The sequence below is a fragment of the Peromyscus eremicus genome, chromosome 16_21 (genome assembly GCF_949786415.1).
Source record: "Peromyscus eremicus chromosome 16_21, PerEre_H2_v1, whole genome shotgun sequence".
In the NCBI taxonomy this organism is placed as follows: domain Eukaryota; kingdom Metazoa; phylum Chordata; class Mammalia; order Rodentia; family Cricetidae; genus Peromyscus; species Peromyscus eremicus.
The window spans coordinates 3,417,834-3,443,081 of NC_081432.1; the positions used below are offsets into that span (position 1 = coordinate 3,417,834).

The window sequence follows — 25,248 nt, forward strand, 5'->3', positions numbered from 1 at the left end:
TCTGGTGCCCTGGATGTGAGTGGGTTCTGCAGAACCTGGGTCCTCTGCAAAAGCAGTAAGTGCTCTTAACCACTGAGCCATCTCTCCAGCCCTTGTTACAGCTCTTAAATAAAGGTCTTATTACTAGTAGCTGCTACAGGAATGTATTGTAAACAAATACCTGTAAGCATGGAGAAGTGTCCATTCTGACATGTGTTTTGCAGAGTGGGGCTATAGGCTCTCCTCTCTTAGCTTTCGCTTGGCTAGGCATACTTTGCTGTCCTGATGCTGCTTCTCTATCCTTCAGCACAGGGAGTTGTACCCATAGCTGCCCACTGCCTGGCCCCAGGCCCAGCCCGGGACAGAATGTTCTTGTCTGATGTGAGAGTTGCCAGGGCACTCCACATTCTCTCCCTTTCCCTGCCCACCGGTTCGAACTATCGGTCCCTGCCGCCCGCTGCCCATTGGTTGGTCATGGGCACGTCACCGCCTCGCTGCTAGCCCCGACGTCCTTCCCCGCTCCGTAGGAGCGCAGCCGCCGGGGTTCTCGCGGCGGGAGGTGTGGCTGGCTGCCCAGGTGCTGCGCCCAGGCGGGGCCGCGCGTGCGCAGAAGGGCGGGGCGACAGGAAGTGTGAATGGGGGAGGGCGGTGCCGCGTGCGGAGGCGGAGCTTGGAGTGGCCACGGGGGCGGGGCCCAGCCCTGACCTGCAGGCTGGCTGCCAAGAGGGTTATTTCCTGCTGCTCTCCAAGCGAGCCTCCCACCCTAAAGAGGGGCCACAAGGATTTCCTCGTCCTCCCCGACCGGCCGCGCCCCCAACCGTGCAGTGCCCTCCGGGCGTGCCGGAGGTGAGGGAGGTGCTGCCTACCCGCCCCTCCGGCTTCTCCTCCTCCCAATGCTCCCCACCCACCACTCTCCTCCCTCCCTCTGCCGACTCCTCCTGCCGCTGCCGCTGCTTTGGCTGCTGCGTCATACGCCCCAGAGCCGCCAGGACGAAGGGGCTGGGCCCAGGGACCCCCCCGGCCTCCTCCTGCACGCCTCCCGGCTTCCACACGCACTCCTCCCGCACTGAGGGCTCACCCAGGTGTCTTGGGTCTGCCCCTGCCTAGCTCCCAGCTGCCCCAGCTGTCACCGGTAAGGAGAAGGCGGGAGGCCCTGAGCGGGGGCAGGGAGCCAGGGGTCGTGCACAGGAATAGGCAGGAGAGCCTTCTGGTCCAGGTTTAGGATCTGGGCTGAGAAGACTCAAGTCCCTCCTTAGACTGGTGGTGTAGGGGAGTAGAGACCTGGACAGGGACACGCCCCCCTCCTGGGGCACTCGGGGAAGTTACCTAATCCCAGGGCAAGGAGCCTCAAATTTGAGGGTGACCTAACATAACCTGGCACCAGGATAGCGGTTCTAAATGAGATACACAGGTCTGAGGAGGCGTCTGTTTCTACTCAGGGAAACATTTCCAGAAAAGCTCCCAAAATATCCCTGGGCAGCAGAGCGTCCCAGTTAGGACAACTCAAAACAGCTGGGAAAGGTGAAACGGAGTGGTAACCTTGGTTCTGCAAGCATCTTTTCCCTTGAGGTCTCTGGGAGGTGGGGTGCTCGAGAACTAGGCTGGGGAGACAGTAGAGAAAGGAGTGGAGTCAAGCAGCTGACCAGGGTGGCCCACCTCCTTAGGTGTCTGAAGGACTGAGAGCCTGGAGTTGGAGGTACTTGGTCCCTTATCCACGGCAGAAAAGAAACAGCAGTAAAGCTTTCTTAACATTCATAAACTCTTCCATCCTGTTTCTGACTAGGCCCCCCCAGGATGCAATGGCGCAGCTCCCCCGGCTGAGCCGCTTGGGTGCACCCTCTCTTTGGGATCCAGCTTCCCCTGCTCCCACCTCAGGCCCCAGACCTCGACTTTGGGAGGGCCAAGATGTGCTGGCCAGGTGGACTGATGGGCTGTTGTACTTGGGCACCATCAAGAAGGTGAGAGCCTCTCTGGCCCTCAGCAGCTCCTTGTTCTCGCTCTCCTGATTCCGGCCCCACTTCATAACCTCTGCTCCTCACCTATTCCAGGTGGACAGTGCTCGGGAGGTGTGTCTGGTCCAGTTTGAGGATGACTCCCAGTTTCTGGTTTTATGGAAGGACATCAGCCCGGGTGAGACCCTTCATACCTGCAGAGGCTAGAGGGGTGGAGACATTGGCTTGAAGTAAGCCTCCTGACACTTGGTTCCCTCACAGCTGCCCTCCCTGGGGAAGAGCTCCTCTGTTGTGTCTGTCGCTCTGAGACTGTGGTCCCTGGGAACCGGCTGGTCAGCTGTGAGAAGTGTCGCCACGGTGAGAGGACAGGGTACTGAACCGTGCAGTTTGCCCCGGGTCTTCCGGACTGCCACTGGCCTTTGTAGCATGGGTTTTGTGTCTCCTGGCCAGTCTTCACCCTGTCACCTCATCTCTAGGACAGGGAGAGGGAGCCAAAGGATGAAGGTGACATAAGCCCTGCAAGGTTGAGGTAGCTTACACACATCCTTTCCTAACCGTGCTTCCCTGGGCAAGGCCCTCAACTGCTAGAAGCCTGTGTACTCACTTGCAGAGTCAGGATAATACACCCGCTAGGGCCGGTCAGGACTTAATGCGCAGGAAAGGCTGCCATGTCCAGCGCCACGCCAATGCAGGTGTATGCACAGTGCTCCACTCTCAACAGTGTGCTTATTCAGCTTATCACCAGGACTGTCACGTTCCCAGAGCCCCAGCCCCTGGAGAAGGAGAGGGCACATCCTGGGTCTGCCGCCAGTGCGTCTTTGCGATGGCCACCAAGGTAAAGGCACTCACTTCTCTGCCCCTTGCTGTGGGAGCCTCCCATGATCATCTCCTCTCCTGTCTCTGAGGGTTCCACCTGTTCCTCTGCAGAGGGGAGGCGCACTGAAGAAGGGTCCCTATGCCCGGGCCATGCTGGGCATGAAACTCTCTCTGCCATATGGACTAAAGGGGCTGGATTGGGATGCTGGACACTTGAGCAACCGACAGCAGAGCTACTGTTACTGTGGAGGCCCTGGGGAGTGAGTGATGAGGGGAGCCCTGAGGTGAGGGGGTGGGTGTTGAGGTGGTAGAGCTCAGGAACAAGGGAAAGGCAGGGTGAGGGGAGCCCTGTGGTGAGGGGGTGGATGAGGGTCTTGGGTGGTTTCGAGAAGGCTGTCTTCCCCTTGAGGTGGAATCTGAAAATGCTGCAGTGCCGGACCTGCCTTCAGTGGTTCCATGAGGCCTGTACCCAGTGTCTGAGCAAGCCCCTCCTCTACGGGGACAGGTGAGACCAGTGGAGACTCCCGGAGCTGGGATGCCTTCCTGCTGTGCTCTGCCCAGCTCTCCTCCCCACGTGTTAGTGCTCTACCACTTGCTCTCCGTTAGGGCTGAATGAGGTGTGTCCTCTGCCTTACTCATATACAGATTCTATGAATTTGAATGCTGTGTGTGCCGGGGTGGCCCCGAGAAGGTCCGAAGGTTACAGCTTCGCTGGTGAGATGCATTGTGCTCTCAATGACTCCTTTCTATTCCCTGATATTTTACCCTGATGACTCCTGACTTTGATAATGCTGCTGCTCATAATAACTTCATGCTTCTCCAGGGTGGATGTGGCCCATCTTGTTCTCTACCATCTCAGTGTTTGCTGTAAGAAGAAATACTTTGATTTTGACCGAGAGATCCTCCCCTTCACCTCTGAGAATTGGGACAGTCTGCTTCTCGGGGAGGTAAGGGTTCTAAAGTTTGGAAACTGGGGTGGGACATGGAGAGGAATGACTGCTCCCTGACCCATTTACCTCTTCCTTCAGCTTTCAGACACCCCCAAGGGAGAACGTTCTTCCAAGCTCCTTTCTGCTCTTAACAGCCACAAGGACCGGTGAGTCAGAAAAAGGGAGGTTCAGGGATGGTGTGGGGTCGGGATGAGGGGACTTCCCTACAGCACTGACATGTTGACTCTCTCCTTGTCCTAGCTTCATTTCAGGGAGGGAGATTAAAAAGAGGAAATGTCTTTTTGGTCTCCATGCTCGGACCCCTCCTCCTGTGGAGCCTCTCACTGGAGATGGAGCCCCCACCAGGTCACTGGTCCAGGGGGGATGGGGAAATTCTCAAGGATAGGTTTGGAGGGTACATATACAGAAATGGGGGGTCTTGGGGTGCCTGGGAGGGGGCTGGGGGGATAAGGAGGCCTCTTACAGCTTCCCTTCAGGGCAGGGCCCTGGGGGAGGGGTCTCACGTCCCCTGGGGAAACGACGGAGGTCGGAGCCAGACGCCCTGAGGAGGCAGAAGGGGAAAGTGGAGGAGCTGGGACCACCCACGGCAGTGCGCAGTCGGCATGGGTCCCGGGAGCAGAGGGAGCGGGCCCGTCTGCAGAGGGCCTTGCAGGTACAGGGGCGGGCGGGGGCACCGTGGGGCAAACTGGTAGGGTGGGGGAAAGGGTCAAGGGTCATCTCACAGCTCCCGACCTTTCTTACAGGCCTCAGTGTCTCCACCACCCCCCAGCCCTAACCAGAGCTATCAGGGCAGCAGCGGCTACAACTTCCGGCCCACAGATGCCCGCTGTCTGCCCAGGTCGGTGCCTGATCCAGACGAGCCCGTTAGTTGCAGTACTTTTCCCTCTTCCCCGTCACTTCTCGATCCCCCCCCTCCCCGCCCCGCAGTGTTCTGGGAGCGCAGTGCAGTAGAGTGGGGGAGACAGGCTTCCCTCCAGGCCCTGACTTGCCTCCCCCCCAGCAGCCCCATCCGGATGTTCGCTTCCTTCCACCCTTGTGCCAGCACTGCGGGGACCTCTGGGGACGGTGAACCCCCGGACAGGTGAGCACCCCTGTTAACATCAGCTCTTCCTTTCCTTCTGTGGCTCCTTAGTTTCTCTAAAGCTGCCCACATCTGGCCTGTCTGATCTCACTGCTGTCTTCTCTCTTCCAGGTCACCCCTGGAACTTCACATTGGCTTCCCCACAGACATCCCTAAAAGTTCTTCCCACTCAACGACTGCCTCATCAGCCCCAGCCCCAGCCCCTATCCCAGGCCTTTCCAGACATTCAGTACCCCCTTCTTCCCTGTGCCATAGTTTGTCTCCGGGGACTGGGGGAGGAGTCCGAGGTGGGGTTGGCTACCTATCCTGTGGGGACCCTGTCAGGGTCCTGGCTCGAAGAGTGCGGCCCGATGGCTCTGTGCAGTACCTAGTTGAGTGGGGAGGAGGTGGCATCTTCTGACAGCCCTCTTCTGCTCACCTCCCCGTTCACACACTGGCACTTTCATGCCCTGACCTCTGACCTCACCTACAGCTGGGATGTACCTGGAGAGCTGGGAGTAGTTCTCCCTGCGCCCAGGCTGGAATCCGGGGGGTGGGGAAGAGGTCCTCTTCTCTGCCTCTTCATGACTCCTGACCCCTCATCCTTCCCATTTCCTTTGATGTTATTTTGTTACAGCTTTTAAAATATTTTTTAAAACTATTTAACCCCTGGGTATAGAGATGGGGGTGGCGGTGGTCCAGGATTCCAGACTCTGTATGACTGTAATAAAGAGAAATAAACAAACCTAGTAGACATGAGTCATTCTGAAAGATGGACAGAATACAAGGACCAGAGGAACTTTTGATCTTCCCCAACCACATCTGTGTTACAAGGGAAAAGGCAGAGAGAACAGAAGAGGATTTATTGGGGGCTCAGACATCATCACCTGGAGACCAGAGGGCCTTAAGCAGAGGAGGGGGCTGTGCCAGAATCTGAAATGGATTCTGTGACCTGGCGCACCCAATGCAGGTATGGGGGATTCCCCTGCTCCACAGGCAATGCAATCACCTCAGCAACTTCGTAAGGGTGCACAGATCTGCAGAAGTCATAGGGCAGGGGTTATTCAGTCACCCAAAGGCACACCCCCTCAGACACCAGTCCTGGGCTCCCCAGCAAGGTCCACCCCACAGTGTCCACCTCAGAGCTCTTTTAGTGAGCTGGGGATATCACTCAGTGCTTGATGAAATGCTCAAGGCCCTGGTTCATTCCCCAGTCCCGCCACAAAAAGAATACCTTAAAGTTCTTACCGAACGAACTCTGTCAGAGCAGGGACCAGGGAGCTTTGGGTTTTAATCATCTAAAGGGCAAAGAGAGACAGTTGAACCACGGGGAAGAACTGAGGTCAGATGAGGGCCAGAGCTGCCCAAGGAGCCAGACAAGAGGGGTATTTTCTCACCATCAACACCTCACTGTCTTCCTCGATCTTTCCTTTCCATTCATAGCTGAAGAGGTCAGAGAAAGAAGGGAACAAAGTCTTGGGGAAGAAAGATTTCCCCCAGAAAAAGCTCTCAGCCCCTCCCGTGAAATTAAGTTTCTAACTGAGGACTCACATGGAAGTGATCTGCGGGATGAGGTTGACGCAGGCGGCTAGGCGCTTCTCTACCACGGCCCTGGGGGTGAATCGAGGGCACGTTCAGAGCGCGACCGGCCAGGGGTTGTGCCGGTAGCCCAGAGACCTGCAAAGGCAGCGCCCTTCCCAGCCCCAACTCTCCCCTGTCGGTCATCTCGCCGAGGTCCCCACCTGGCGATCTCCTTGGCGACTTTTTCGTTGGGACAAGTGACAAAGGCTGCAGAAACCGATCCTGGAACGTAGCCGGAGCCCGAGGCCGAGGCCGGAGAGGGCAGGGGAGGGCTTCCAGAAGCCATGGACAGCAAGGCTCGGGGTAGCAACAGAAGGCGGGAGGCCACCGGCAGCAGCGCGGGCATCCAAAGGAACGACAGGAGCAGCGTGGCCTGAGAGCAGGGGGGCGGATTCAGCTTCCCCACGGCCGCCCTAGGAGCCTGCACCCCGGGGCGCCCTCGCTGGGGCGGACACCAAGCCTCGGCCCTGCCTTTTCTGCACCAGGGAGGAAAATGCCCCTGCAACTTAAACTTGGAACACCTCGCCTGGCCCCTCCTAGGCGGTTCGGGGTACCGAAGCCCGGTGAAACTTGGAGACCGGAAGGGGCGGGGCCAGACTCACCCCTCCGCCGAGCAGGACGACGGGGGCCCGCCCCCAGCTCATGCAGCCCAAGCTGGTGGAGGAGGGATGGGATCCGCGGCCGCGCGCTTCACGGACCGGGGAAGGACCGGGAGCCCCAGAGGAGCAGCCTCCTCTTACCTGGGCGGCAGCCACGTGACGGGAGCGCGGGCTGTCCCAGAGTCTCCAGATCGGGCCAATCCCGGCCCGCCAGTGGCCCGATCGCCTCGCCTCCCGAGGGGGCGGGGCGGGGGGCCCGCTGGCCAATCGGCAGCCGGGGCCGAGGACGTGCGCGGAAGCGGCCCGCCCATTTCCGTGAAGCCCCGGCCCGTCGCTGGCTGGGGACGGCCGCTGCGGCGGCCCGCCGTCACGTGACAGCCCTCGTCCTCTCACGCGGCGCCGCCTCAGGAGCCGCGGGCCGCGGCCAATCGCCGGCCAGCCTCGCGGGCCACGTGACGGACGCGGGACCTGGCCACGGGCGCCCTCGCTGCGTCAGGCTGGGGCTGGGGAGTCGTCCTGAGCCCCGGAATGTGCCTAGTAACAGTCCCCCCTCCTCCCCGCACTGAGAGGCCAGCCGTGGTGGGAGGGCCTGGGCAGGCAGTCGTGGGTGGGGACGGCGCCCCCGCGGCCCGCGCGTTGGCACCGAGCTGCGGAGCCAGCTGCCCCAGGGTAGGGGGCGGTGATCAGGCAGGCTCAGCCCTGGCACGGCCACGGCTGGTGAGGGATACCCTCTCAGAGGACTAGGTGACACCTGTAATGGGCTAGCGAGCGATGGGCGGTACCGAACACCCAAAGCTCAGGCCAGGCTGGCACAGGAGAGGAAAGGAGCAATGGGAGTTGCGGGTTCGGGGTGATGGCCCTGTGCCTTCTCCCCGGCTGACTCTTCTCTCCAGGACCGGCCCACCTCTCAGTCTTGGGTCTCCTGGCCTTCATCCATTCCCCCAAGGAACCAGGACCTGCCCTACATAACCTCCCTGGGGCCCAAACACACCCAGTGACCCAAAAATGAAGAGGGGCCGGGGAGAGGTCAGCGAAGAGGGAGGAGACAGCAGGGGAAAGGCTCTGCCACCCAAACACTACTCCTTCCTCCAGGGTCTGGGGTCCCCGGCGTGGGTGGCTGGGGTTCCCCAGGCTGAATGAAGTTCAGGCTCTTCATTTCCCTCATGAGTTGGGGGCGGTCTCTGTCTCACAGATCCTTGGGGGGGGGGGTCGGGGGGGTTCCAATATTTGGGATCTTTATAGGGTCTGAGTTACATTTCGAGTTGCTTCTGGGAATGGAGTCCAGTGATCCCCGACTAAGGTCTCTCAGATTTAATGAGCTTCAGATCTCTCTCCATCCCTGGGTCCCAAGTTTGCAGTTTTCTCTGAGATAGGAATCTGGGGTTTCTCATCTCTAGCTAGTTCCTAAGGTCTAATTCTGGGCTGGGGTGCTTTCTCATACTGGTTTCATGTTTTTCTTTGAGTCTAGGTCTCCGTTTTGGGTCCCCAAAACTACCAACCCAGGCTCCAAAGTCTAAGATTAACGTGGGTCTGGAGAACCTTGTTGAGACTGGATTCTCAGATTCTGATCTGACTCCTTTCTTGGGGAGGGGGTGGTTTTTGTTTTGTTTGTGTGTTTGTTTGTTTGTTTCCCTGAGATCAGGGGTCTCTTTCCTTCTGGATTTGGGTCTGTGAGATTGATGTGTTGAGTGTGGAGTGAGGGGTGAGGTACCCTTCTCTGGGTCTGGGGTCTGTCTCAGGGTCTGGGGTCAGCTTCTTCAGGACGGCTGCCTCTGGTGTGCATGAGTCAGGGGTCTCTCGCTCGCTCTTTTCCCGGGTCTCCCAGAGTAGGGGTGGGGGCTGCAGAGTCTCTCCCTCCTCCTCCTGCTCTCTCCTCACTAGCTCGCTTCCCCCGCCCCCCCCCTCTCTCGCTGCCGCTGCCGCTGCCGTTGGCTCTTATTCTCCTCCTCCTCCTCCTCTCTCCTCCTCTCGCTCCTCTCCGCTCCTCTCTCCTCCTCTCTCCTCCTCCTCCTCCTCCACCTCCTCCTTCTCCCCCTCTCTCTCCCCCTCTTTCTCTCTTCTTTTTCTCCCCCCCGTCCCCCCGCCCCCTCCCCCTCAGGCCTGATGAGCAGGTCTCGAGCCTCCATCCATCGGGGGAGCATCCCCGCGATGTCCTATGCCCCCTTCAGAGGTACGGTGGTGACAGGGGTAGGGGGAGGGCCAGATGGGGGGGCAAGAGGGGGAGGGGCAGGGGGCGGGGGAGAGCCGGGGCCACCGAGGGGAGGGAGCGGCTGAAATGGAGGGAGAGGGGAGGGCTGAGAAGGCAGAGGTGGGAACAGCGGGAAAGGAGGGATTGGAGGTTAGAGGCATAGGGGTATCTGAGGGATGGAGGGGCTGGGACACAGGCCCTGAAGGGGGCTGAGGGGAAGGTGATGGAGGGGAAAGAGCGTCAAAAAGGCATAAGGAGGGAGGATTGAGTTTGGGGGAAAGCTGCATGAATAATTTGGGTTTGGGAGCTGAGTGAGGAGGAATATCAAGGAAATAGAGGCACCGTCTTAGGGGGAAGGGGAAATGAAAACATAGGGGTGGAAGAGAGGCCAAGAAGATGGGGAGGGGATTTGGTGAGGGTCTCAAGTAGGGGTAGGGGAAGAGAGGAGGATGGAGGGAGGGAAGGGGCCAGATGGAGAAAGAGGGTGGCAGTGGGGGGGGGTCCAGATGGAGGGAAGAGAGGAGAGAAAGGATTGGGGGAGGGGATGCCCGAGGAGGGGGAGGACCAAGTGTTTTTTTGGTTGGGGGAGATGCAAGTAAGATTGACGGATGGGAGCAAGGGCCGGGTTAGAATCCTGCCGTGGCTGGCCCTCCTTAGGACTCTGGATACGTGAAATGCAATCCTGGGGTCTCATTTGCTCTCTTCACTTAATTCCCCTTCCCCCACCCCACCTCTTATTTCCATTCCCCCTCCCTTCCTCTGCTGTCCATCACTTATATCTTTCCCCCCATATGGTGTCCGTTTCTTATATGAGTCCCCCTCCTGTCCTTCCCCTGTATTAGTCCCCTGTCTCCTATCTGTCTCTCCCCCTCTCTTCTAATGACTACCTTGTTACACCAGTGTTGCTCCTGGACCCATGCTGCTCGTTAGGGAATGCCTCTGCCTCATGTTGGCTGACACCTGATCTAGTCCCTTGTCCCCAGGCATTTCTCATCATCTACTTCCTCTACTTTTAGATCCACTCTGCTATGTGTCCCTCAACCCATCTTCTATTTCCTACCCCACATCCCATCTTGTCACATGGTCTGTGCCTACTTCTTTTCCTTTTATTCCCCAGCCTTCATCACCATTCCTCTCTTCTTGTCCCCTCTGCTTCCTGGGGTGATGGAGATTTGGGAGTACCAAAACACAGGTTTTGACGGTTGGAACAGGGGCTCTTGAACCCTTGTGGAACTTCTCATTGCAGTAAAAATTTCCCATTTCCCCTTTCTCTGCCATGTTCCTTTGCCTCCCAGGATCATTATCTTTCTTAAGTCTAGACTCTGGTGTGTGTGTGTGTGTGAGTTGTTCCTGAGCTAAGGTTCCCTGTGTCCCTTTTCCTGTCCCCTGAGGTCTAACCTGCTTGCCCCAGCTGCAGCCTGGAGCAGCTCCCCTGTTCTGCTCTGGTTATATGTAGCAACAGCTCTTTCCTCTGGGCGCACCACTGTTGAGATGCAGCAGCAGGCTTGTTGCCTCCAGTGTCTGTGGTCTAGGTTATGGGTGGTGGTGGTTGTGCTGGGGCCTTTGAATTCTAGTGTTTTTTTTTTCTACCACTGAGCTATACTCCCCGGCCCGCCAGTGGTCTTTGTGCATAGAGAATATTGGTGGTCTCCAAGAAAGCACCGGGAGTGAAAATTTGAAAGTATTGTGAATTCTAGACACTTAGATCCCAGCGGTTCATCTTTCTCTCTGGTCTGCAGGTTGGGTAAATTTGAGGAATTACCATAATCAGTAAGGGGATGGAGTTTTTCAGAGGCCCCAAGGCCATTTCTCCTGAAATGTGCCAAATTCATTATCCCGCAGAGACAACAGCATTGGGCTTTCTTGCAGTGAACATTCTCTAACCAGCATCTTAAGCCTGGTTTTACCACTCTGATGTCTCCAGTCTCGCTGTCCTGACTCCCTTAAGGCCCTTCGCTGTGTCCCCATGAGTGGTGTGTGGCAGTGGTGCTGGCCAGACAGCGCAGATGGGCCTGCAGGACCCTGGCACCTGAGCACGCACAGCCCTTGGCCCTGTTCTCCTCTGGAAACTGGTCTGTCTTCACATCTCCTCTTGGGATGTTCCTCCGTCATCAGGCTTGGCGGTTCCAATCTTTCCTTCATTCTTTCTTAGGTCCCTCACTGTGCCCAGGTGAGGTCTCAGCCTGTGGAGTCGGAGTCCGCTTCCTTCCTGTCCATGAGGTTAGGTAGGGAGAGCAGGATTGACTCTTGACCGCTGAGCATGTTATAGACAAAGGCTGCTCTGGTCTCTGGTTTTCCTGACAGTTTATTTCCCACCTTCTCCCACCCTGATCCTCCTTAGAAAAGCTGTCTTCTCCCTGGACACTTCCCCCAAAGGAGGAACAGGGTAGGACTAGGGAAGGAGGAAGGTAAGGTAAGGGAGGGAGGCCATCATGCTTCTTTGAACATGGAAGCCCACTTCCTGTCTTCCAGATGTTTAGCGCTCAGAATTTTGTGACCCAAATGTTCTTAAACACCCATCTTCTTTCCCACAAGCTAGGTACCTCTTCTAAACGTGTGGGGCCGCATCCATTGTAGCGGGTCATTAATGCCTCCCTCTGACCTCTCTATCTTTTGCCAGTTTCAGTAAGTCTCTCCCCGCCTCCGACACACACAAGGGAAGGAACAGAGCTCTCACCTTCTGCCCCAGTAAAGTCCCTGTCTGTCATGAGACTACTTCCTGTCCCCTTCCTGGAGCCTCCTAGGACTGGACTCCTCAGTGTGAGGCTCATCTTCTGACCCTTTAAAATCAACAGGCACTTTGTGCCCAATAGGTCTCTTCAGGCAGGTGGCATTCCCTTCTCCCACTTTGCAGACCTTCTTTCCATTTAGGTTTCTACGCCCCCAGTATAGCCCCTCCCTTACTGTTTGTGTGTCTCTGTCCCCCAGATGTACGGGGACCCCCTATGCACCGAACCCAATACGTTCATTCCCCATACGATCGTCCTGGTTGGAACCCTCGGTTCTGCATCATCTCGGGGAACCAGCTGCTCATGCTGGATGAGGATGAGGTGAGCGGGGCAGCGAGGAGGTTGGGAAAAGTGGGAGAGGGTGGAGAGGACAATGGGGGGGGTCCTGGTCAGTGAAAGGAAGAGCTCCCCAAGGAGAGATGGGCGGAGGGTGACCACTGAGATGTGGCCCGGATGTTCTGAAGAGGATAGCCATTCTTTGACTTTTGCTAGCGGGTCTTTGAGGCCATTGGCGGTGTTGTGGAGGAGCTGTGGTTCTGAGGATCGGGTGTGCCTCCTGGCTTCACCCCATCCATGTTGTGGGATAGGTTAGAGTGGGGGAGAGCGAGCCTCAGCTTGCCCTTCATCATGCTGCACAGTGCAGACCAAGACTGAGTGACCCCAGAAAAGGCAGGGGAAGTGGGAGGGGCTGGAGGGGCTGACAGATGACCGAGGTCACGAAGATGAGATGTGCCTGAGACCAGGGTTTACATATGCTTCTGCAGGGCTGGTTAGGTTTCAGAAAGGGAGATGCAAGGAGCGGCCTGAGGAGGCAGGCAGCTGGAGTGTGGACTTGGGTAGGGCGAGGGGTGAGGAGTGAGGAGATGAAATGGGGAGTCAGAGGAGTATGGGGTCCAAAGGAGGAACAGGGGCAGCAATAGACAGTTCATCAGAGAAGAAGGGTCCAGATCTGAAGGGTGAGGCCCTCAGGTGTGAGTGATGTGGGGAGCCATCTTTAGAGAGTGGTAGGGTAGCCTGGAGGAGGTGGTGAGAGCTGAGCCTAAAAACTCTTGGGGATGGAATTGGACTCGGGCTAACCTCGGCGTAGGGGGCCGTGAGGGCAGGTGAGGCTGTGGAGAGGGAATGCCAGACCATGAAACAGAAGGGTCTGGGAAAGCACGCTAACCCCGGCCACAGGTGAGGTGGCCCGGTAAACCTCAGGTTGGGGTATGGAAAGGCATTTGAGTGATTTGGCATCGGTCATCAGCCGAGACCAGGGATTTGAAGTCCATTGGATGGACTGGGGAAGGAGAACCAACATGAGATGGAGACAGAGAGGACCCACTAGCCACCGGCCGCAGGAATAGCCTGTCTGGTAGGAAGGTGGGGGTGGGAAGGCAAGGAGGAGCTGGAATAATGGAGCCTAGAGAGCTGGAACTGGGTGGATGGTGGGGCTGGGGCCTCGTGGGAGTCTAGCTTCTGGTAGGGGTGGAAGTTAGGATGACGACTCCCAGGGGGAGTTGAGGTGAGGCCCAGGGAAAGGTAGGGCTGAGGGAAGAGGGACTCAGATGCAGGTGGAGGGTAAAGGAAGGAGACGAAAGGGGGAGGTGACCAGGCCCTCTGGGGGGAGGGGAGGTTGGGTCCCAGTCTGGCCGCAAGCCGGGCTGTGGGAGGGAGACAAGCTGTGGAGCTGATTATAAATGCAGCTGTGACAAGCCTGAGGGAGAGAAGGGGGTGAGGAAGGTAGGAGGTTGGGAGGGGAGCAGGAGCATGGACGAACTGAAGGTCAAGGGGAAACCAGAGGCAGGAGGTAGCCAACTCCTGTGGAGTTGCGGGAAGCGCTGAGCGGGGTTGGGGAGAACTCTCTAGACTGTTTGAAGAGGGAGAGGAGGGACCGACACGTCCCCTCAGCAGGGCCTGGTGAAATGGGCAGGGGCGGAAGGGGCAGGCGGGCTGGCAGGGGGCCGGCCTCCCATGGAAGGGGAGAGGAGGGGCGGCGGGCCCGCGGGGTCTGACACACTCCCCAATCCCCTAGATACACCCCCTTCTGATCCGCGACCGGAGGAGCGAGTCCAGCCGCAACAAACTGCTGAGACGCACGGTCTCTGTGCCGGTGGAGGGGCGGCCCCACGGCGAGCATGGTACGGCGGCCGAGCAGGCTCGTGCCCCGGACAGTCACTGGGAGCGGGCGGGGGCGGAGAGCTGCCGTGATCCCGATCCCGAGGACAGGGCGCCCTCGTCCGGGCTGCGCGGGGTACCGGGGCTGTTGGTGAGCGGCCCCCGCGTGTCCCTACGCTGCTTCGCTCCCCATTTCCTCTCCAGCAGCGAAGTTTGACTGTTCGCGGTGCCTGTAAAAATAGTCTCCTTAGATCGTCGGTCTCCGTCTGTGTTCCTGGCCATGGCCCTCACAGCTCGGTCTGAGAACTTGGAGAACGCCCTAGTCCCCGCCCTCCACCAGACCCGTGTCCCACCCGCCAACCCCCATCTTCTTCCAGCCCGTCAGGCCCGTGGCCTGCCCCTCTTCTTGCCCCCTTTCCTCAGTTGATCTGTGTCCTGCGGTCGATCGCCTCTGCTGTCTTGTTTCCCATCCTCATTTTCCATTCCGCTCTTGATCCCTGGGTCCCTCCCCTCCGCTCTGGGTGGAACTCTGTCAGACCCCCATCTCCTCACGGTCTCTCCCTCTCTCCATCTGTCTCTCCCCCTTCCTCCTCCCTTCTGCCCCCCACCCCCCTCTTTAGTCATTTAAAAAAAGATTTTTGTCTTCCTCTGAGAAGTTCGCTTAAAAGGTTTCCATGGGAACAGTGAGGGGGGATGAAGGCAGAGAACAGGGATCTGCAGCCAAGGTGCAGAGACGCCCTCAGTCCCCGGAAACCCCCTTGCCACTGCCCGGTTCCTCAGCACTTCCCTTCCGTGACCCCCATTCAACCCCAGGCGACCCCTTTATCCCACCGTCTCTTCCTCCCCCGGAATCCAGGCTTCCAGTTGCTTCCTTAGAGACCCAGTGGCCTGTGTTACCCATTGGCTCCAGGCAGCTGCCTTCTGATGGGTCTAGGCCTCACTGCCCTTGGGGGTCAGCTTTGCGACCCTGGATCAGTGGTCAGGGACGTGTGTCATTGTCATGGAAACTGACACAGGGGTGTAGGTAGCACTCTGAGGCAAGCCAGGAGGTGGTGGTGCCGAGGGTAGAGAGGATGGGGATGTCTGTCTGTTGTGCGTGTCTGGTGCATAATGTTTGGTGTGCAGTGTGTACCTGTGTGCACGGGCATGGTAACATGCTCACAGAGTGTTTGTCATGTGTCCTGCGGTTGGCCGCTCTGCCCACAGTTCTCTGTCTCCTTACGCTGGGTCCTCAGAGTGCTGAGGCCTTTGGTGTGGGTCTCCTGTGTTTGGAGTGGCGTTTAGGTGGCCTGTGGAGGTTACTGTGTTGGGCTTTAGTAGAGCCTGGGGATGGTTCCAGGGGTATATATGGGGGGGGGGGGCAGGGTTTAGTGGAAGTTAATAGCTGGTGAACGTTTGGTATCTTCAGAGGGAAACAGAATGTGTAGAGGGCATGGAGGGTGTGCAGGGGACATGAAGGTCTTGGGGCCTTGGGGGCTCCGGTCTGCAAAGGTGTTTGCTGTGGCTGTGGACGCTCCAGCCCGGGAGAGGTCGCCGGACCTTTGAGGGCATTGGAATCCGGGGCTCCTCCTCTGCTGGGTGGAGCTGCAAACGCTCGCTCTCTTCAAGGGCTTCTCTCTCTCTTTTGGGGGTGGGGGTCCTGTTCAGGAGGCGATGATGGGAGGCCTAGTTGGTTTTGGGGGTCCCTCTGTCCCCCTCCCCCGTCTCTCTCGCGTTGTCTCCGGGCGACGGGGCTCGTGACAGAGGCGGCCACGGCAGCAGCGGTCGCCTAGCAACGGCGGCGGGGCCCGGGCAACGGCGGCAGCGGCGGGAGCGGCGGCGGAGGGAGCCGTTCCCGCGGCTGTCACCGCGCGGCCGTCCAGGCCGTCCCGGGCCCCGCCGCCGCCCCACCGCGTCGGGCGGCGCGAGCCGGGCCGCCGCCCCCTCTCCCTCCGCACTCGCCCCTCCCCCGCGCAGAGCGGGCCCCTCCCCCATCGGGGACACCCTCGACCCCCCGGGGGGGCGGTGCGAGGTAAGGGCGGGGCCGGGCGGACGAGGCGCGCGCGTGGGGGCCGCGCGCGTGGGGCGGGGGCGCGCGTGTGCGTGGGCACGGGAGGGGGCTGGGGAGGCCGCGGTGGCGGCGGCGGCGGCGGCGGCGGCGGCAGCTGCTCCCTCCGCATGTTCTCGCTGCATCTTCCGAGTGGGGGGAGTTATGGTAACTGGAGGGGGGCAGTAGAGGTCGGGGGGGGGGTCTTGGCATCTTCGTGGGGGCAGGGTTGTGAGCACGCGTGGGGGTGGCTGGTGTGAGGGGGTCTCGGAGCCCTGCTGGAGGGGCAGCCCTGGTGTTTGCGTGTGTGATCGTGACTGTGCTTGTGTCTCTGTGTGTCTGTGCCATGTGCACATGGGGCCCAATTCCTCTTGCACACATGTGTAGCCAGCACTGTGCAGGTATGTCCTGTCTTGCCCTGCCTCTGCCAGTTAACAGCGGGGCTAGCCACTGGTTTATGGGGCAGTTTGTGGCCATACTGATTCATGTTACCTCTGACCCTGAGCGTGCATGTCCCTCCCTGGTTGAAGCCAGTGTGTAGGAATGTGTGGCTGGCCGAAGGAGCAGAATTTTCAGTGTCCCTGGTGGCAGGTGTGTGTCTTTGCATGTGTGTTCCAACATTGGCCTGAGTATCTGTGTCAGTCCCGGCATGGGTGTCCAGGGCGTGTCTGGATGTGGGTGGTGTGCCAGTGGTGGGGACGAAGTGTGTGAGTGGTTCCTTGTAGTCTGACTGCATGAACATCTTTGGGCTAGGCAGGTGTGAGCCTCTGCCTGGTCCCCTAATGGGGACAGAAAGCCTAAAGGAGTGAGGTGAAGGGGGGAGCAGGGACGAGAGTCCTCCAAAAGAGGAGAGCACAGAGCCAGGAGGGAAGAACACCCTGAGAATGGGGTGGGAGAGAGCTGAGCTGGACTTGAGAAAAGAGGACCACCGGCGGCGGGAGCCAGGTCTTTCTGTGAAGCAGTCTGGGAGGGTGGAGGATTAGGCTGGTGCAGGTCTGGAGGATCAGGCTTGGCTGGATTGCAGAAGGCCATCCAGCCATCGAAGCTGGTTCCCACTGAGGCCTGTCACCACGGAGACTGCAGAGCATGCCCTCCCCGATCTCTCCGTCCCCTGTCTAGCCCCCTCCTCATCTTTCTCTGGCTCCCTTCAGAGCTGTCAGCTGGGTATGGAGAAGAAGGACTACAGGGAAGGGTAGGGATTTGGGAGATTGGAGGGTAGGAGAAATGTTTGTGGGTGATGGCAAGATTAGAGACATTGAAGAGGCGGAGTCCAAGCCCTTGCTGTGTGTGTGTGTGTGTGTGTGTGTGTGCGCGCGCTTGCTTGCTTGCTTGCAATTGTGTGTGTATACAGGGTGTGTACTGTGTGGGTGTGTGCACAATGCCTGTGTTACGGGTCTGTGTAGGTGGCTGTTATGTGTGTGCATAAGTGTATAAATCGTGCAGGGATGGGACATGGAGACCCAGCATGGCAATGTATGCTTTTCAGGTTTGCTGTGTGTACATGGTTGTGTGCTGGTCTATGTCCATGTCACTGCAGGCAGCACTAATAACAAGATATCCCGTGTTTCTGTCACTCTGTCCCCTCTTCTCTGTGCTTCTACCTTTCTCTTCCTGTGTTAGAGTCCTTGTGAGCACATGTGTGTGGCCTCCATGCACCTGTGACTTATTTCTGAGTTCCTAGTGTTCTGTGTGTTGCTTCCAGGAACCGAGCAAAGCAGATTCCTTCCCCTCTGTGAATGCTTTAGTTCCAAAGGAAACTTCAGTGGATTTAAACTTAAGGCTTTTAGGCCTTTATAGAGATGCTTGTGCATGAAAGAATGGCTGCACTAGGTTCCCTGGAGTGAGAGTACCCGAGAAATGCAGAGGACGGATCAGGAGGGAGATACGCTGGGCCTCGGGTGCACTGCTCACTGTGTAACAGAAGGCTAATTAACACATTTGCTCCTTGTTTTTTGTTTTGTTTGTTCCGTTTTTCAGTTAGCCATCACAGATGCTGGTGGTTAGAGTCATGGGAAAGCTAGAAGGGGGGGGGGGTTGTCCACAGATAGTGAATGTGGTGGTTCTGTTAGTGTGAATTATGAACGTGTGCTTTAGAGGCATGGGGCTCCCTTTATCTGGCTGAGATCATGGTGTGTACGTGATGCAGGGATGACACATGGGACCACAGTATACTTAAGCATGTGTCTCCGGGGTTAAACTGACAGGCCCCTTCCTGTGAAGCATGAGCTGTCATATGGTTACATGTCCATTTGTGTAGTGTAGCCCACATGGTAGCCCAAGGCACTCGGGTCGCATAGCCCACACCAGCAGTTCTCATGTGGCTGTCTGAGTTCAAGTATGTACACCCCTGTTGCAGTGCTCACAAATGTCTAAGCCTGTGGGGTGTGTGGGCCTGGGGTCTCAGTGTGGGTCCCCAGTGCCCCCATGCTCGAGGCTGTCTGTATGTCTCTGAAGCACATAGTTCCCTATTATTTCTCATTGCAACTGTGATATACACGGATCCCCACTGTTTGGTGTGTGTTTTTGTGCTCTACACATGTTCCTGGGAGACTGAGAGGGTTCTCCTGTCTCGGGATCCAGACTTGTATGTGCAAACCTGAATTTGCCTATGAAAGGAGCAGGGAAGGACTGGCTCCGAGGCAAAATGCAATCTAGAAGCAGGCATGAAAATGTAGTGTGGCTTTCACTGTTCTATTCTGGAACCTAGTGGGTTAACAGGCAGTTCTTCCGGTTGCGCCGCCCCCCCCCCCCCCCCGCCTGTAGCTTCTTGTTGCCATGGAGATGGTGGCCCCGCCCCTGATGCAGTATCGGCCCCCCCATTGGCTGCAGTGGTGACTGGGGCTGAGGGGGGAGTCCAGGCCTGGGCAGCCATTCTGGAGCTGGAGCCGGAGCCTGGCATCCCCCACTTTCATTCTCCTTCAGCCCCTTAGACCCTCCAAATTCCCTAGCAGCAGATCTCCAGCTCCCTTCCTCTAAGCCTCCATTCCTCTAGACTCTTGGCAGGCTGAGCTCCATCCGCATTCACCTCCCCTCCTCCTCGTCACCAGCTTTTACTTGGGAGTCCCCAGAACCCCACTGCCCATCCTCCCCACTCCCCTGCATTCTTTTCTTCTCCTTTTCGACCCTTCACTAGCACCGCAGTGCACGTGGATCCGGCTCCTTCTCCCCCACTTCCATCGGCCCCCTCCTCGGATTTTCTGTTCCCCTCTACTCAGCACAGGTCTCCTCTGAGACCTCCCCCTCCAGTCCTGGGAGGGGGTCATGGGAGGCCGCCCTGGACCTCCAGACAGACAGGAGCTCTGGGAGGTGTGGGGCAGGTGGAGGATGTGCCCAGCTGAGAAAAGAGGAAAACCCACCCATGGGCAATGACCTTTAACCATCTCCCCCCGCCAAGCAAGCCCCTTCTCTTGGGTGGGGAACGGGGGACCGAGCCTCCCTGGGTCGTGGCTATTCTTCATTACGGAGGTTTTACTGATCTTCCTCCTGACTATGCCCCTCTGCTGACTGCCAGCCCCAGTCATGGGCTTAAGGCCTCCCACCCCGACCCCATCAGGGGGCTCCGGCTCAGGTTCCTTGCCCCCTCCTTCCCACCGCCAGCCTCTCCGCCGCCGCTGCTCTTCTTGCTGCTTTCCGGGGGGTAGGTGAGGCCGGATCTGAGGGACTGAGGGAGGTGGCTAAGGTACTGACCCAGAAAGAAATCGGACTTATAGTCCCCTGTCCCCTTCCCCAACTTCCTTCGGGCCCTTTCCTCCCCTCTAGAATACCACTTGGGTCGCTCGAGGAGGAAGAGTGTCCCAGGGGGGAAGCAGTACAGCATGGAGGCCGCCCCCGCTGCGCCCTTCCGGCCCTCGGTGAGTGAATGGAAGTGCCTGCCAGATGTGGCTCAGCTGGGCCCCAGGATTCTGAAAAAAGAGGACAAGGAAGGCTGTGCATGTGTCCCCACATGGTTGGTTTGCCCCTTCTTGGCTCTGCCCCCACTTCTTAGACCAGCCCTCCCACCGTTTCCAGGCTAGTGTGTGTGTTTGTGTCTTTGCGCACTTCACACAGCACCCGTGGGAGCGAGGAAGACGAGCTGGTGTCAGGGCTCCCCTTCCCTCCCCCACTCTATGTTCTTCCAGGGGTTCCCTGCCAGCTGAGGGGTGTCTAGAGAGACTCTGTGCTGCCCCAGTCACCCCCATTCCCATTTGCTCCTCAGCAAGGCTTCCTGAGCCGGAGGCTGAAAAGCTCTATCAAACGTACAAAGTCACAACCCAAACTTGACCGGACCAGCAGCTTTCGCCAGATCCTGCCTCGCTTCCGAAGTGCTGACCATGACCGGTAGGTAGAGGGCCTGGAAGGAGATAGATGCAGGATAAGGATGCTGAGTGGGATGGGGCTCCCTGAGTACAAAGGTTGCGGGGCTCATGTTGGTTGGGTGCCGAGACATCGATCAGAGAGGAGCTGGACTGAGCTGCAGATAGCAGGAAAGAGGAGGTGATGGGGAGGATCTGCAGAGGCCAGGAAGGAGGTGAAGGTGAAGCCAAGGAGGGATCTTAGGGTGGAAGGAAAGGTGGGCTCCTGCCCAGGGCAGGAGAGGACAGTGGTGACAAAGCCTACTGGGTGGGAAGTGAGGGAGGGGAAGGAAGTAAGAGCAGCAGGCTGGAATGGGTGGGGGTAGCTGCTGTTGCTGGGTGAGGCTAGGGCTCAGAGACCCCAGTGGTTGCTGGAGGGAAGAGACAGAACAGGAGAAAGGGAGTTGGTCTGGTATGCAGGTAACAGGAGGGGGGGCGCCAAGGCTGGGCTAATCCAGGGACTGAGGGATGGGGAGGGAAACCTGGCTGCTTGCCTTTGTCCTTCTCTGGGCTTCCCCTTAGTCCAGTCACTCCCTGGAGAGAGTCTGTCCTTCTTTTCCCTTGTGTCTGGCTGTCCCAGGGATTAGGAGGGTAGGAAGGTTGGGATCAGGTGAGTCACACCTTTCCCTGCCCCCTTCCAAGTAACCAGTGCTGGATTTGGGGCTGGCAGGGGGTGAGGGCATGGTATTCCTGGCCGCGGGGGCGGGGGGCCGGGGGAGCGTGGTGCTGACGGCAGCCAGAGCCTGTGATGACGGGGCTGCTATAAATAACTTCATGGAGGCTCCCACACCCGAGCTCTCCCTCCTGTTTCCCCATGCTCTACTCTTGGTCCCCCTACCCATCCCCACACCTTTCTGTCCTGCGTCCCCTCGGGCTGGTCCCTCAGTCCCATTCATCTTGCGCTCCCCTGCGGTGCTGGGTCCTCTGCCAGCTCTCGCCGCCCTCCTCAGCCTCACTGCAGCTGCCTTTGCTCCACTGCTGGCTGTTCTGCCTCCTCTTCCTCCCAGATCTGCTCTCCAGTCTCCGACCTTTATTCTGCTCCGTTCTGCCCACAGCGTCCTCTTATACTTCTCTCTCTTTCCCCTGGTTGTGCTCAAAACTGTTCTCTTACTTCATTCATAGTTTGAATCATGAAATGGTTATTAGACACTAGCTGTGTGCCAGGTCCCAACCAAACAATACTCTGTTTTCTCTGGGCCTCAGTTCTTTGCTTCCTTTTTTTATATATTGAGATTCTGGTTTCTGGAGTCACCTAGACGTGTCCAGGACAGTTGTTTTGTCCGTTTGTTTGTTTTATTTTGTTCTGTCACACTTTGTTTCTTCTTTTTATTTTTTATTTTTTAATTTTTCGATTCAGTTTCTCTGTGTAGCCCTGGCTGTCCTCGAACTCAGAGAGGTCTGCCTGCCTCTGCCTCCTGAGGGCTGGGATTGAGGGTGTGCGCCACCATGCCTGGCTTTGTTTCTTTTTTTAAAACAAGATCTCACTATGTAGCCCTGGATAGCCTGGACTTGCTAGATAGTCCTCAAAATTAGTAGGGATCTACCTGCCTCTGTCTCCTGAGTGCTCTGATTAAAGGTCTGTGCCATTATGTCCAGCAATTCTGAGTTATTTCTAGGTATCTCAGCTCCTTGAGTATGAGTTGAGGTAGAGAAGTCTCTTGAAGGCCTTTGGTTTCCCTTGTCCCTCCCATGTCTTTCCCCAGGGAAGTCTGGGCTTCCTTCTGTGAGTCTGTGTGTGAAGGACTGAGGCCTTTTTTCCAAGGCTGCCTTCCAGAACCTCTGCTGAGGCAGTGTCCTGAGTGTGAGGAGAGACAGCTTCCCTGATCTTTCTCTGAACCTCCCTCCTACCAGGGCCCGGCTGATGCAAAGCTTTAAGGAGTCCCACTCCCATGAATCCTTGCTGAGTCCTAGTAGTGCTGCTGAGGCCTTGGAGCTCAACTTAGATGAAGACTCCATCATCAAGCCGGTGCACAGCTCCATCCTGGGCCAGGAGTTCTGCTTTGAGGTAGCAGCTCTTGTGGCCTGAGAAGGGTGGAGGGCAGGGATGGTGGAGGCTGGGGCAAAGGGGCCTGAAGAGGTGCCACATGTGGGATGTCAAGGAGGCAGACCTGGGCCAGGAAAGAAGACATGGTGGCGGGTCTCCAGCCTCTAGGAACCCCATCTCAAGTCCATGTTCCTCTCCAGGTGACAACATCGTCTGGAACAAAGTGTTTTGCCTGTCGATCTGCGGCCGAAAGGGACAAATGGATTGAGAATCTGCAGAGGGCTGTGAAGCCCAACAAGGTACTGGTGGGGGGGAAGGGGGCAGGAGGCTGGAGGACAGGGCTGGGGAGGAGAGACAGGTATAGGAGACCTGGACTAGACAGCCAAGGGTGATTCTCATTATTTTCCTTTCTTCCCATACTGCTACCTCACATCATGTTCTGCTTCCCTACCATGAAAGCCACAGGGCTCTTCAGTCCTCTAGTCCAGTTTCCCTGATAGTGTTTTGTGAACTTTGGTTCTCTATAAAGTCTGGGCAGTTATGGTTGGAGTCACTGACCTCCAGGTCCCCTTGACAGAGAGCCTGTGCACCTGTGCTCCAACCAAGACTTCTGTCCCCGAGCAAAAGCTGCCGTCCTGTCCGCTGGTCCCTGACTCCAGTTGGTAGCAAGCTCACAGTCCTGGCCCTCTTCTTGTTTCCCAGGGCCTTTATTAAGGAATCCCACTTAAAACTCTAGACACAATCTGAGCCACACTGCTTCCAATGCACTGCGGTGTCACATGACCCTCACCAGGAGCTTGGGCCAATTGTCACATCTCACTGGTCCTATACATATGCAAGTAGTATTTTGTTTTACAACATCTGATGTTTCTGCAGGACTTCTCATTCCTTTGAGGACTTCTTTGCTTTTAAAAAAATGTTGCTGGGTGTGGTAGCACATGCCTTTAATCCCAGCACAGAAGCAGGTGGATCTCTGTGAGTTCGAGGCCAGTCTGGTCTACATAGTGAGCGCTATGGAGAGAGATCCTGTTTCTTTTCTTTTTTTTTTTTGGTTTTTTGAGACAGGGTTTCTCTGTGTAGCTTTGTGCCTTTTCCTGGAACTCACTTGGTAGCCCAGGCTGGCCTCGAACTCACAGAGATCCGCCTGCCTCTGCCTCCCAAGTGCTGGGATTAAAGGCGTGCGCCACCACCGCCCGGCTGAGATCTTGTTTCAAAAAACCAAAAATAAACAAAATTAAAACTTACATATTTATTTATTTATACAGGGTCTGTGTGTGTGTGTGTGTGTGTGTGTGTGTGTGTGTGTGTGTGTGTGTGTGTATGGTGCCACAGTGCACATGTGGAAGCCAGAGTATAACTTTCTGAAACTGGTTCTCTCCTTTCATTATGTTGTGAGTCCTGGGACTCAAACTCGTGATCAGGCTTAGCAGCAATAACCTTTACCATCTCATTGGCCCCCTAAGCATTTTTTTTTTTCTTCAAGACAGGGTTTCTCTGTGTAGCTTTGAGCCTTTCCTGGAACTCACTCTGTAGCCCAGGCTGGCCTCGAATTCACAGAGACCCGCCTGGCTCTGCTTCCCAAGTGCTGGGATTAAAGGCGTGCGCCACCACCGCCTGGCACATTTTTGACTTGTTACTCAAGCATTTCCCAACATGAATTCTGTTGTGTGTGAGCTACCCTTCTATGCTAGCTTCCAAGGCTGCTCTGAAGAGTCACCATGCACTAGGCCAGCTAAAACTATTCTGTCACAGTCCAGGAGGCTAGAGGTCCAAAGTCCAGCTATAAGCAGGGCCATGTCCTGTAGCCATTCTGTAGCCGTTAATTCAGTTCTTCCCTCTTTACATGGCCAGCTTCCTTCTGTCTGTCTCTAAATGGCCCTTCCATGTGATAAAGTCACCAGTCCCTGGATTAAGAGATCACATTAATCAAGTATGCCCTCATCTTATGTATTACATCTGCCAGGACCCTATTTCCAAACCAGAACAGGGCAGAACAGACTCCAAGCCCAGCATGCTTGCCTCACAGCTTCCCTTTCAAGCCCACCTGCTCGCTGTCTCTCTCCTGGTGTGTCTGACTTTTCCATTCTGTCTGCCCTCACCACTTCCTCATGCCAGGACAACAGCCGCCGGGTAGATAATGTGCTGAAACTATGGATCATAGAGGCTCGAGAGCTGCCCCCCAAGAAGCGGTATTACTGCGAGCTGTGCCTGGATGACATGCTGTATGCACGTACCACCTCTAAGCCCCGCTCAGCTTCAGGAGACACCGTCTTCTGGGGCGAGCACTTTGAGTTCAACAACCTGCCGGCTGTCCGGGCCCTACGGCTGCATCTATACCGTGACTCAGACAAAAAGCGGAAGAAGGACAAGGCGGGCTATGTTGGCCTGGTGACTGTACCAGTGGCCACCCTGGCTGGGCGCCACTTTACAGAGCAGTGGTACCCCGTGACCTTGCCAACAGGCAGTGGGGGCTCTGGGGGTATGGGCTCAGGAGGAGGAGGGGGGTCGGGGGGTGGCTCGGGGGGCAAGGGGAAAGGAGGTTGCCCTGCCGTGAGGCTGAAAGCCCGTTACCAGACAATGAGCATCCTGCCCATGGAGCTGTATAAAGAGTTTGCAGAGTATGTAACCAACCATTATCGGATGCTGTGTGCAGTGCTGGAGCCTGCCCTGAATGTCAAGGGCAAGGAGGAGGTTGCCAGTGCACTGGTTCACATACTGCAGAGTACAGGCAAGGCCAAGGTGAGCACTGTGCCCCCAGGGAAAGAGGACTTGAGAATGGGCACTGGTTTGGGGGGCAGTGACTTTCCTAGGTTTGGGGGCAGTGAAGAGAGGGGAGATTCATGAGGTTGGATTCTGCAGAGGCTGACATGGGTTTTCCTGTGCCCCAGGGAAGGATGAGTTGAGAATAGGCATTGGTTTGGGGGGCAGTGAAAAGAGAGTAGACCCATGAGGTTGG

At 57.2% G+C, this 25,248-nt stretch overlaps 3 protein-coding genes across 13 annotated transcripts in view; 2 read left to right on the top strand and 1 right to left on the bottom strand.

The window, feature by feature from the left end:
• The first annotated feature begins 669 nt into the window (after positions 1–669).
• On the top strand, positions 670–5,502 carry Phf1 (PHD finger protein 1). Of its 3 annotated transcripts, none has more exons than XM_059282406.1 (15): positions 670–1,111; positions 1,763–1,937; positions 2,028–2,109; positions 2,193–2,288; positions 2,666–2,766; positions 2,859–3,007; positions 3,157–3,252; positions 3,393–3,461; positions 3,571–3,694; positions 3,776–3,843; positions 3,938–4,042; positions 4,163–4,349; positions 4,441–4,535; positions 4,698–4,778; positions 4,890–5,502. In XM_059282406.1, the coding sequence occupies exons 2-15, from the start codon at positions 1,779–1,781 to the stop codon at positions 5,176–5,178; spliced, it is 1,701 nt and encodes a 566-aa protein (XP_059138389.1). In that variant the 5' UTR covers positions 670–1,111; positions 1,763–1,778; the 3' UTR covers positions 5,179–5,502. The 3 variants fall into 3 exon arrangements, with proteins under 3 accessions (XP_059138389.1, XP_059138388.1, XP_059138390.1); XM_059282405.1 differs by having other exon boundaries at positions 670–825; XM_059282407.1 differs by having other exon boundaries at positions 670–825; positions 4,701–4,778.
• A 103-nt stretch (positions 5,503–5,605) lies between these two features.
• On the bottom strand, positions 5,606–7,184 carry Cuta (cutA divalent cation tolerance homolog). 3 transcript variants are annotated; one of them, XM_059282433.1, is made up of 6 exons: positions 7,079–7,184; positions 6,500–6,711; positions 6,309–6,368; positions 6,155–6,200; positions 6,006–6,055; positions 5,606–5,794 (listed from the first exon to the last, which is right to left on the bottom strand). In XM_059282433.1, exons 2-6 carry the CDS (start codon positions 6,682–6,684, stop codon positions 5,662–5,664), a joined length of 474 nt encoding a protein of 157 aa, XP_059138416.1. In that variant the 5' UTR covers positions 6,685–6,711; positions 7,079–7,184; the 3' UTR covers positions 5,606–5,661. The 3 variants fall into 3 exon arrangements, 2 of the variants coding, with proteins under 2 accessions (XP_059138416.1, XP_059138415.1); XM_059282432.1 differs by having other exon boundaries at positions 6,941–7,159; XR_009383571.1 differs by having other exon boundaries at positions 5,721–5,794; positions 6,006–6,232; positions 6,941–7,164.
• A 1,818-nt stretch (positions 7,185–9,002) lies between these two features.
• The window catches only part of Syngap1 (synaptic Ras GTPase activating protein 1), a 30,861-nt gene continuing 14,615 nt past the window's right edge, over positions 9,003–25,248 (top strand). For 5 of the 7 annotated variants that reach the window (XR_009383568.1, XM_059282384.1, XM_059282385.1 and 2 more), the window contains exons 1-8: positions 9,003–9,107; positions 12,054–12,175; positions 13,869–13,974; positions 19,737–19,828; positions 20,173–20,294; positions 22,160–22,313; positions 22,493–22,591; positions 24,408–25,031. Coding sequence is in view for 4 of the 7 variants with exons in the window: in XM_059282384.1 (XP_059138367.1) it covers positions 9,041–9,107; positions 12,054–12,175; positions 13,869–13,974; positions 19,737–19,828; positions 20,173–20,294; positions 22,160–22,313; positions 22,493–22,591; positions 24,408–25,031 (1,386 nt within the window). In the remaining 3 variants the exon portion in view is untranslated. The remainder of the gene's footprint in view (positions 9,108–12,053; positions 12,176–13,868; positions 13,975–19,736; positions 19,829–20,172; positions 20,295–22,159; positions 22,314–22,492; positions 22,592–24,407; positions 25,032–25,248) is intronic. The other 2 variants (XR_009383566.1, XR_009383567.1) reach the window with 1 other exon arrangement.